Genomic DNA, 11,707 nt, shown 5'->3' on the forward strand with positions numbered 1-11,707 from the left:
TAACTTAATTTTAGTAGATTTTGTTCAGTGCTATTTCCAATCACAGCAAAAAGAAACAAAAAAAAAAAAAAGGAAGAAAAAACTGATTAAGTAAAATAAGACCACAGTACCAAAGCCACTTATGTTCAAGATACAGTACTCTCCCACAACTTTCATATGTAACAGGTTCAGCAAAAATATTTTACAGTCGGAAAATTAGACCGAAAACAAAAAACCTCAAAACTATAAATAGAAGCAAAATTTCACATTACATGTACATTCATAGTTTAAGAGATGAATAATAAGAGGATGCTGTAACAAGTAGATCCTGATTTTCCTAAAAGAGCAGGAACTTATTTTAAAACAAAGAAATCCCATATTATTTATGTAGGTAGTGCTCAGTTTTTGGACCAGAGGGGGAAGGCATTGGGAATTATTTTCTTCATAAGATGAACTACAGTATTTTAAGCACAACTTTAAAAAATAATCTAACTCAGTGCTTCAAATTAATTTTAAAATAAACACTTAAGTTTCATAAAACAACTCCAGGAGTGTTAGGAAAGCTGGTGAAGCAACGTTAACGCAGCAGAATGACATGCAAAACCTTCAGATATTATTATATTTCAGTCCTGTGTACATGTACCATGAATGGGTAATTTGGCTGGAAGGGAATAATCTGATATTTATTGACATGCACAGACCAAAGGATGCTCTATTAGGCAAGTAATTGAGTTATTTGGAGTAAAACTTGTTATAGTTACAGGCAGCCTCAGTTTACAAACAAACTAAAAAAACACGTAGAAATACCCCCAAGCCCCTGAAAAGGTGGAACATGGGGGAAAAGTTGGGCCATGTTTTCCCTCCAGCAGTTTATCTTCATCCTGCCCCTTCAAAACACCAACAATTGCACAGAATTTGGTCCAGAGGGAATTACCAACTTCATAGAGAATAAACTAAAATTCCAAGCTGCTGATTTTAGCGTAGCAGCAAACCTTTTGGACCAGATAGCAGGGTATCTCCTAACACGTCGCATTAGTTATAAGACTGTCCAGGAGCCTGATATCAAGGTGGGGTTATTTAGTTGTTTAGGGCTGCTGTTGTCCCTCCGCCAAGGGGGACAGGATCAGCCTCTGGGCATCAATATGGGAATGAAGATACTAATGTACCTCATGATTTTTCATATGTCCTACCACACATTCTTCAACATTTCAGGAGTGAACACAGCGCAGACAGAAAGAGTTTTTCCATCCACGTTTCATGCTCAAAAGCAGCTTTTCAGTAGGTCAGCCCACACATGAGGATGGATGGGAAGGGAAAATTTAAGTCAAGTCCCAAGGCAAGAACTTCTCATTCAGATTTCAGGACCATTTGCAGAACTATTCTAACATTAAAAAGAGTAAGAAATGACCAGTACCAAAGACACAGCCAGGAATCCTCAACCCCTTTTACAACTGGGACTAATTTAAAGGCTTGTCTAGCCCTAGAAAATAAGAGTACGGCCGCTTGCTCTGCGATATGCAGACAAGTTTCTCTACACCGAAATGTATTTAAATCATAGTTCATCTCTTTGGATGTTTCTATGCAACATGCAGAGAGCATTAGGGGAGCTTAATGGAATCCAAATTTTTCTCCGGAATTTGCTGATAATCTTTTTTGAAACTGAAAAAAAAAAATAAAATAAAACCACCAACCCTGACCATGAAGCACATACTTCCAGCATGAAAACAGACACTAAATCACTGCAGAATTACTTAGATCATTTCACATTAATAATGTAACATGGGTGCGCAAGAGAAGACCTAAAGGACAGGGCCGAGAAGGGAGGGCAGCAGGGGAAGTGAGGAGATGGAAGAATTGCATTAAAAGGCCTCTGGAGTGTATACCTCTGCATCTTTTTAAGATTGTACACCTGAAGTGAATATCAACAAAATAAAATAAAGGAGGGCGGGGAAATAAAATTCAGATGCTGCCTTATTTTCCTGGTTTGTTTTAAAACGGGGGGGGGGGGGGGGGGGTGGAATAAAAAATAAAAAAAAATGACGCCTCTCAAACAACCAAGGACTTTACAAGGCCACAATGAAATTTGCGGATGTGTCTGTACAAATCCCCAGACTGCGTGAAGCGTCTCTCGCACCACTTGCACCCGTGGGGTTTCTCCCTGGTGTGCACCACCGCGTGGCGGCTGAGGTTGTGGGAATACTGGAAGCTCTTGCCGCACTGGCCGCAGGTGTAGGGCTTCTCCCCCGAGTGAGTCCTCTCGTGCCTCTTTAACGTGTACATGCAAGAAAAAGTCTTTCCGCAGAGGGTACAAGTGGGGACGGACCCATCGGGGGACAGGCGGGTCCGCGAGCCGTCCTTGTCGCGAAAGTGAGAGCTCAGGTGCAGCTGAAGGATGTGGGGGCTCGGGAACACCTTGCTACAGAGGGGGCAAATGCAGATATGCCCAGGAGGCACGAGGACACCCGAGGAGGAGATGTCCGACGAATCCATGTCGTCCTCGCTCTCATCTCGCTCTTGATCTATATCCTCCTCTCGGGCATGAGAGCTGCCATTCCCCGCGAACATGTGTCCTAACCCTGTCACTAGGCTTTTGGCTGAATTCCCAAAATGCTGACTCTCCGGACTCCTGGCTTCGCCGTCCTCCTGATCTGACAGCAAGTCTTGTTCATCTTTAACAAGTGGCTCGGTACCCTGCTGCTGGCTGTCGGAAGCCAGCTGTCCAAAGACATAGGAGGGGTGTAAGGAATCTCTCCCCGGCACGGGCTTGAAAGACAAATCCAGCGCACAGTCCACATCACTCGAAGCCAGGGGATGGTTAACAGACCTTTGGGACAAAGGTCCTGTGGAACTATTGACATTAGCCTTTGTTTTTCCAGCTGCTGCAGCGCACGGTTCTGCCTCTGTCGGCACAGAGCTGACACTTATATGATCAGAGGACCAGGCAGGGTGACTGCTGACCTTTTCTTTGCCTGCTGCTCTCTCATATTCTGCAACGCTGAATTTTTGTTTGTTTCCTGGGTCAAACTCGTGGACCAGGGGCACTCCGGCGTCTAGAAAATGCTCCGCTTTCTCCAAACCAGCCGCCTCATCATTAATCTTCTCTTCCAAACATAATTCTTTATCTTTCAACTTGCCCTTGCAGACTTTCACAATGTCATACATGTGAAGGTAGCTAGCCGCAGCCAGCACATCTTCCACCGGGAGACTGTTGAATTCCAGCTTTCCCTCGTACATGAATTCGAGCAGCAGGCTGAAGGCAGGGGCTGTGACAATGTCACTGTTCAGATGCACAATATCCCTTTTGTCTAACTGGTCCCTGTAGAAAAGATGGAAGTACATACTGCAAGAGGCGAGAACGGCTCTGTGAGCTCTGAATTGAGCTTCTCCAACTAAAACAGTACAGTCACACAGGAAGCCCTGGTGACGCTGCTGACTCAGACACTGCAGCAACTGGCGGCTATGGTCTGGAAACTCCATTCTTCCTTCATAACCTGTTCAAAACAGGAAAAACTTGAATGCTACTGTAAACTAAAGCCTCCTAGCAGCTGTAACAAACAGATCGGCTTTTTGGTAACACAAGCCAAAGAAACAGCCTTGGAGATAACATTTACTGTTAATTGTCTGTAATAGTTTTATTGGGGGGGGGGGAGGTAAAAAAAAAACCAAACAACACAACACAACATGCTTCTCATCCTTTCGCACCTGCTCCAAACAGGAAAAACTTGATTGTAAGTAAACAAAAGCTAGTAAAGCAGCAGCCCCTCCAACCTTTGTTTCTGCCACTAAGCACTTTAGTAAAATTAAGAGGTGGAAAGCGCACACACACACACACACACAAAAAAAAAAAGCATAAACTCCCAGGCTGTCTTCCCAGCAATGCTAACTCGGGGCATCTTCTAATAAAGCATATTACCCACGTCACGCACATACACACATGCACATTTAAACTTTATCCTCAGTCGTTATGCACCGAATCACAACAAAACAGTCGCGGCTGGCGCTGGGGAAGCGGCGTTTTTTGCAGGAAAGGAGCAGGGTGGGGAGGGAGGAGGGTGGGGAGAAGTGGCCCCGCATGCGGGAAAGGGGGCAACGGGAGGGGGTGGAAATAAAGGGAAAAAGTTTCCCTTGAAGTTATTAAAAGCCAAGGAGGAAAATAAGCGGCGTAAGGGCAGGGAGAGGGCAGGGCTGAGGCTGCAGCCAGCTACCTGCCGCGGCCGGGCGCTTACCTTCCCGCGGGGCGCGGCGGAGCCGGCCGCGGGCGCGGAGCCGGGCGGGCAGGAGGGAGCGCGGGTGCGAGTGCGAGCGAGGCGCGGCGGGAGGGAGGGCGAGAGGCGGGAGGGAGAGAGGGAGGGAAGGAGGAGTGCTCGGTTTGCTAATTACACCGCAAGCTGGAGAGTCAGCTGCTCTGACTTCACTGCGATGGAAATGCTACCTCCAGCTGTGCGCCTTTTAATGCCATATGTTACTCCAAATCTCGCTACCAGCCAACCACAGCTTGCTGCCTTTTAAAGTTCCAGCAGCCCCATTTATAGCCCGCGATTAAATCCCACAAACTTGCCCCGAGCCCGCCCCCCCCACACACTCCCCCCCACCCCGGACCCCACCTCCCTCTGCAAAGTTGCTCCCCGCAGCCCGCCGCGGTGACCTTCGCCGGCGCCCGGCTCCGCGCAGCGCTGGGTGGGGGGTGTTACCGCGGAGCCGCTTTTCGGAGCACCACCCCACCCCCCCAGCTTTGCAGCCGCGCTCCCCAACTTTGCAGGGAGGACTTTGCCGGGGGGAAAGGCAGCGGTGGTGGCTTTGACCCTCCCGGCCGCCCCACCGCGTACTTACCGTCTTGCGGCGGCGGGGCTCGGCGTCCGCATGTGCGCGGCGCTCCGCGGGTGCGGCGCGGGGCCGGCGGCGCGGCGGTGTTGTGGAGCAGGTTGTTAGCCGGCCGCTCTCGCGATACTTTCCCTCCGAGCCGCGGGTGTGAGTGTGTGTGCGTGTGTGTGTCCCCGTCTGGTGCACACAATAGCCCCCGCCGCCCCGGCCAGCCCCGCCGGCGGCGGCCGGTGCGCACTGCCGGCTGCGCCCTCCCCCCCCGTCCTTCTCCTCCTCCCCTTCCTCCTCCTCCTCCTCCCCTCTTGGCCGCTGCATTGGCAGCGCCGCCGTCCCGCTTCCAACTCCGCTGCGCCGCCGCGGAGAGGGCGCGCACGCCCGCCCGCTGCAGCCCGACGTGCCGCGGATGGGCGGCGGGGTGGGCTGCCAAGCCGGTGGCAGAGCTGCCTCCGCACCCGCGGCGGGCCAGGGGGGAACGGGAGGGGAGCGCGGCAGCGGGAGTTGCGCGGCGCCTGCCCCGCGGCAGGGATGGGGCGAGAAGCGAGGCGCTCCCCGGATTCATCTTTGGTTGCGTGTCAGCTGATAAATACCAGATGCCTACGGATTTTTCAAGATGACCTTTTCGATAGTTAATTTGAATTTTAAATTTTAATTAGCTGTAATCCCATCAAAAGTGAGTGCTTTTCGGGGTGGGGGGAGCGTAGAAGCGCGGAGCCGGAGTTCCCACCGCAGCGCTCCGGGTCAGACCCGGCCGCTGCCGAAATCTGCTGCAAAACTTCGGCTGCTGCAGTCCTGGGTGCTCCCATCGCCCCGCTGGAAGGGGGAATATCGCTGCCATGGGGTGTCCCGGGAGCCCCCGAGCTGCAGCAGCGCCAGGAGAGCAGGCGGAGGTGACTGCAGGGTTGAAGCGTTGGATTTGGGCACAGGGTCCAGGTTGATGTTTAGGGGCTTTGGTGCCCTTGAAAATAAAAAAGGTTGAGTTTGAGAGTGCTATTAGGGTTGGGTGAGTGGAGGGAGGAGTGGAGCACTGGGGTCACCTCAGAGCTCCTGTGCAAACACCCTGCATGGTGCCGATTTGGGTCTCCAGCCTGTACTTTAGGGTCCAATAAGTAAAGCAGGGAACTCCTTTCTCTTCCTTCTTCTAGACTGCCTTGTCTAGATTAGAATATCTGCAGGATAGCAACTTTAAAATATTTTTTTAAATGTATGTCTTTTCCAATGCACAGTGATAGCATTAGCACCTTAAACCATCAGTTTTATTGCTTGCTGTATTTGTTATTAATTTAACCCAGTTCGTTGATATTCTATGTGTAGGCTTTGTCACAGAAGTCAGGGTCTACATTGCCGACGCTGCTTTCCTCTCAACTATTTAACTCCACTGCAGGGAATGCCAGCGTATTTCGGTGGTTTTTGAGCATTAATGACTGCATTGTCACAAAGCTCTTCCCTAGTATTTGGTAATAATATCATACATAGTGTTCAAATCGGGAAGCTCTAGCCAAGAATGTGGAGCTACCCAGCTCCAGCAAAAGAGTTAAAGGTCTTGGGGTTAAATCTGTCACCGTTCAGTAAAGCCTAGAGCTTTATCTATTTGCCCACAATCACTGACATGACTGAGAAACAGGAGCTCTCTGTCCTTTTGAAGACTATTATCCCACAGTTGCAGCCTGTGGGAGCCAGGCTCTACCAAAAGTGGAGCAATTTCTTCCCCAAAGTGCAAGTGCAGTTTTCATTAAGTTACTCTGTGAATGTGTTGACTTCTAGAGTTTTGCTATCTTTGTACACTGGAAATGTTAGGCAGTCTCTCATATGAATTATGGTGCTTGGCAGATATCCTTTATTTTGTGTAATTAATTGTTACTTTTTTCCCCCTTCCCCTTTAATAATAAGAGGAGAAATAATAAGATGGAGGAAGAACTGATTTAATTCTTGTTTGGGTTCTGTAAGCTAGGAATAATTGTCTACAATCTAGCAGTCTCTTAGTTTTAGTAAATCAATTACAATTTTACAGTAAGTCTGTGGTCATTACTGAGTTTGAAATGTCAGAAAATGCAACAGCATTCTCATTTTCTCTAGGTATCCATTTTGTGCATTGTTTGCTTGCTGTTTAAAAACTCAGAAATACTATACTTGCTTTCACACCAAGGCAACAACGGGTACAATACAGGTGTTTTACTGATTTAACTACAGTTGTATAAAATACTGGTAGTACAACTCTCTAATGTAAACAAGCCCGAAGTGATTACTGGAGGCAAGGCAACAGGAAGAACTGCCCCAGAAACTTTATTCCGAGAGCTCCTGCGTTGCTGAAGGCCCTCGGGAAAGCACAATGTGGTAAGTAAACCGTCTGCTTTCATCGCTCTGGCCCCCGAGCCCTTTGCAGGCAGGAGGCTCCCCCACCACAAGCCCAGAAGAGGCTCCATTTTCAGTCCTTCCCCGAGGGAAGGGAGCCAGGCAGCAGCTGCTTGGCTGATAGGAAACTCTCCGACCAGTGTCCGTGCTCTGGGGAGATCACGACCATCACGCTGCCAAACGTGAAGGCAGCTGAACGTGAACGGGACTAATGAAAGACATTGGGAGGCACCATGTTGGGCATCCTTCTACGGCCACGTGCGTTCCTGGGTCCAGCTAAAACTCTTTTGGGTGCCAGCAAGCCTTTTGCTGTGGAGCCTTCTGGAGTTGAACAGAAAGCCTGGGTTTAGGGCAGGGAGAGCAAAAACCAGTGGTGCTGGCAGGGCTCTCATTTGCCAAGCAAGGCTAGCCCTGCTCCTGGTTGTTTATGCTGCCTGGAGACCAGCCAAAGCCCGCAGAAATTAGTAGAAAAACCAACTGGATCAGGTCCATAAAGCCTGAGGACTCTCTTCCATTCCTACCCCTTTGATCCAACAAGAGTATATATTTACTGAGTGGGGCCTCTCTAGCCCTCTTTGTTGGCCAAATGCAGAAGTGGTAGCAACAGGTTTTTCATGTGATTTAATAGTTTTTCTCCCTCACTGCACTGGGCAGAAGCCTCTTTGTGTTTGTTTCTACATGATTTCGATGCTTTTATGTTCCTTTTTTTTTTTTTTCTGTAGGGCATCTTCTTTGTGGTATCCAGTCACATTTCAGAGAGACAGTCAAGGCCAGAGATTGCTTGATACTTGCAGAATTGAAGATCCTTGCAGTGCATTGGTCGTAGTGAGTTTTATTTGTAGAAGTTCTTCCACACTTTTCCAAAGGTTGATTTATCCCATGCAGACAGCAGCAGGCATTAGAAGGACTGAATGCTTCACTCCCTCCTCTGAAACAGGGAGGAATTTAACCCCAAATGATGCTGAGCCCTGTAGTGTTAAGAGAAGGAGCTGCCATTCATGTCCACGAATCTTCCCCAATTTGCAATCTACTCCAGCACTTACCCTGCAGTCAAATCCAAGGTCAGCATTTGGGGGGTTGCTCTGTTTGTAGTCAAGTCATAAAAGTGGGCATGACCTTCCCAAAGATCTTTTCAAGCACATCGTCTAAGACTCAAGGAAGCATTAACTTGCACTATTGCCATTCCAGACATTAATCAGAGCATATATTGCAGACGGTCTCCTGAGTAGTGTGCTTATGTGAGTCGTATTTGTTTTATGGCCGTCCTGCTGATTTCTCCCTGATAATGAGACCCTGTGTGTGCTGGAGTATTTGTGAGTCTATACTGTAGCAGCTAGGGCCGCTGTCAAATCATCCTCACAAATGGGTAGGCTCATAGCACTAAGCCACATATTTAAATTACATATTAACTTGTATTTGCTGTAACACGGCTATCAATAGGGGAACACCAATCTAGTGACATGCATTAAGAGCACAAAGGACTCTGCGGATGTACTGCTGTGGCACAGGTCACGTTTGACTCTGCAGCGAGAGCTTGGAACATCCCTGTCCGAACCAGCCAGGCATTTAATATCACACCTGTACTTGTCAGCAGCTGGGAGACAGCCTCCTCTCAGTTATTCATCTTCCATAGTTTCACTCAGCTTGCCTAACCCTCCACTTCTGCTTGTTTTTGTTACAATCTGCCGTGTTCTGGATTTCTAGAAATGGTAAATGAAGGGACGTTTTCAGCCGAAAATAAAAAAATATTGGTTTTTTTTCCATTAAGGGAGCATACGTCTTGGTTTGCAGTGGTGAAGGAAATTTGCATTTGGCGTTGAGAAAGCACACTCTCTTCTTTCAGAGGTTTTTTTTTCCTCTTTCACCCTTGCTAATCACCCTGGCAGCCATATTGTAATGTTGTTTGTGTTTTATTGCACACCTTCAATATACAATATAAGTTTACTTTAAAAGAATCTAATACAATAAAGCAAGTTATTTCCTTTTTAGTATTTGTTTTATCTACTTATCCGTTCTCAGGAAGGAAATTTGAGACCCGACATTATAAATTAGGAGGTGTATAGAAGTTTGTAGCAGGATATGTAGATTATGACGATGAAACTGTAAATAAGTGTGGACAGTGAGAGACAAAATTGGTGTCTGCTTTGGGACCAGGCATAAGATTTATCAACCCAGACAAAACTCTTTAAATCAGAAGCTGATGTATTCTCAGATAAACTGAGCAACACTGGTAGGGTCTAGTGCAGAGTTACTATTTGCTTATTAAACAAGAGGTTCTTAATTGGCGTTGCTCTATTTGTAAGTGAATAATACACCATATTAACAATGCACTTTATTTTAGTAACTCCCAGAAGAAAAGAGGGCTAAATACTGTAGAAGTGTTTTGCTAGATTAGGACTGAAAAATCTCACAATGGAAATACTTGCTAAGCAAAAATATAACCTAAAATCAAGGCCTTCATACTAGTGATGTTCTGGTGCCAGTTTAGCAGCAGATTTTGTTCAGGATAAATTTATTTTACCTCCAACCACTACTCTGAGCTTTGTAAGGCAGAGACTTGGTGTCCCTATCTCACTGTCTGCAAAAGGTTTCTCAAGCAGGATCTGTTTCTCTCTCGGGACTTGTGGGCTTGGCTGAACGTATTCATAGAACAAGTGTTGTGATCTTTATTAGATAAATTGGCAATCTCAGGGCATAAAAGACTCTATCTTTTCCCATGTGTGTGGCCTATAATCTCAGTCTTCTCTTGATTTTTGCCTTTCCGTGGGCTTTCCAAATTAACCAAGCATAAGCAAATATAAACAAGAATAAGCATCGCAGGTATGAGTTAAAAAAATAAAATCTCAAATGTTTCACTTTTCTCCATTCCCCATACAAAAACCTTTTAAGTGCCACACAGTTCACACTATCGTTGCTACAATCTCTTTATTCTTGGCCTAAATGATGCCCACTTCTGCCCTCTCAAACCCATCCAGATAGGTGCAGCAATCACCTCTATTATTTCTTTATCCTTTTATCAGCTACTGAATCAAAACCCTCCTCCAAGACCCTCTGTAATTTGGAGCGCTTGCAGTGATGTCATCTAGCTCCCTTTGCTACCCTCCTTGGGCATTTTTCCCTCACCCTTGTATCCTTCCTGTGCTGTCCTTTGGGACTAGAACTGCCTCCATGGCTCAGGAAGCCTTTTTTCTTCTATTACAATCAGTCTTTCTGTCTCCAGATGCAGAAACTACCAATTTTGAACATATTAGGTCCCTTCAGCATATATATTATAAATATCTCAAGGGTGAGTGTCAAAAGGATGGGATCAGATTCTTTTCAGTGGCGCCCAACAATAGGGTGAGGGGCAATGGGCACAGACTGAAGCACAGGAGGTTCCATCTGAATATGAGGAGAAACTTCTTTCCTTTGAGGTGCCAGATCCCTGGAACAGGCTGCCCAGAGAGGTTGTGGAGTTTCCTTCTCTGGAGACATTCAGAACCCACCTGGACACATCCCTGTGTGATCTGCTCTGAATGAACCTGCTTTAGCAGGTGGGTTGGACTAGATGATCTCCAGAGGTCCCTTCCAACCCCAACCAGCCTGTGATTCTGCATGGGTACCTGTCCTCCTCTTGGCCATGCCTCAACCCTTCTTTAGTGACACTATTAGTCTAGTTGGAGAAGCTGGGATGAAGATTCTGGGAGAAGTGGCACTAAATGGGAAGGATTTTGAGGTGAGCCTGGGAGCTCTGTGCAGAAAGAGGCTGGGCTCAGTGTGCTCCCAACTCCTTGGGGAGCCTGGGTGCCAAACCTGCACCTCTGAGAGCAGTCCAGCCTCAGGCAGTGAAGAGAAAAATGGGGGACTGGGGATGGGGAGAACAAGACAGACCATTTTTCTAGTCAGAAAGGGCTGCTCTGGCCTTGGGGCTGTATAGTAGCCACAACACTGGTCGCTCCACTTCCCTCTGATGTATTCCAGGTGGAGGGGAAGTCCAGAAAACGTCATGTAAGAAATGCAAATAAAAATATGTTTCTAGACTTCCTTCTCTTATGTACTGTCTGCCAAAATGTTTGCTCCCCTCCTTTACTGTTTTGCCTATGGATGTGTGTTATGCTTTTATCTTTTTCCTCTGGTAAAAGAAGAAGTACTTGCTGGGAGTTTACATAACTTGCCTTTTACTGCTCTGGAAATGAATGTGGAACTTTGGTCTTAATTAGACTCTCAGTATAAGTCTTGTTTTAATAAGTCACTGGAATAGGTGAATAACATAAGCTTCAGAATATGGCTGCAGAACTGGATACTTAAAGCTGGTCACCTGGCTGGGTCTATGGGGAGATGAGCACTTAGCACCCAGGTGAAGGTGGACTAAGGAGGGACTCCCCAAAACCTCAGTAGGTTTGAATTTAGCAGCACGTAGACCCCTCTACCTGTGGAAGAGTTTTGATTTCAGAGCCTGTACTTGTGTACTGAACTCTTTGCTCCTGCATCACAGCTTCACTGTGGAATGAAGTGACAGACTTCACAGCTTCGGTTGTTCAGGCTGCAGTTTGAGATCCAGGCTATTGCATTACTGAGT

At 47.1% G+C, this 11,707-nt stretch overlaps 1 protein-coding gene across 1 annotated transcript; it reads right to left on the reverse strand.

The window, feature by feature from the left end:
- Positions 1-1,399: 1,399 nt before the first annotated feature.
- On the reverse strand, positions 1,400-3,470 carry ZBTB42 (zinc finger and BTB domain containing 42). Its single transcript, XM_080345555.1, has one exon. It carries the CDS (start codon positions 3,454-3,456, stop codon positions 2,026-2,028), a length of 1,431 nt encoding a protein of 476 aa, XP_080201681.1. The 5' UTR covers positions 3,457-3,470; the 3' UTR covers positions 1,400-2,025.
- Between the last annotated feature and the right edge of the window lie 8,237 nt (positions 3,471-11,707).

This window comes from Nesoenas mayeri (genome assembly GCF_963082525.1).
Source record: "Nesoenas mayeri genome assembly, chromosome: 5".
NCBI classification, from domain to species: Eukaryota; Metazoa; Chordata; class Aves; order Columbiformes; family Columbidae; genus Nesoenas; species Nesoenas mayeri.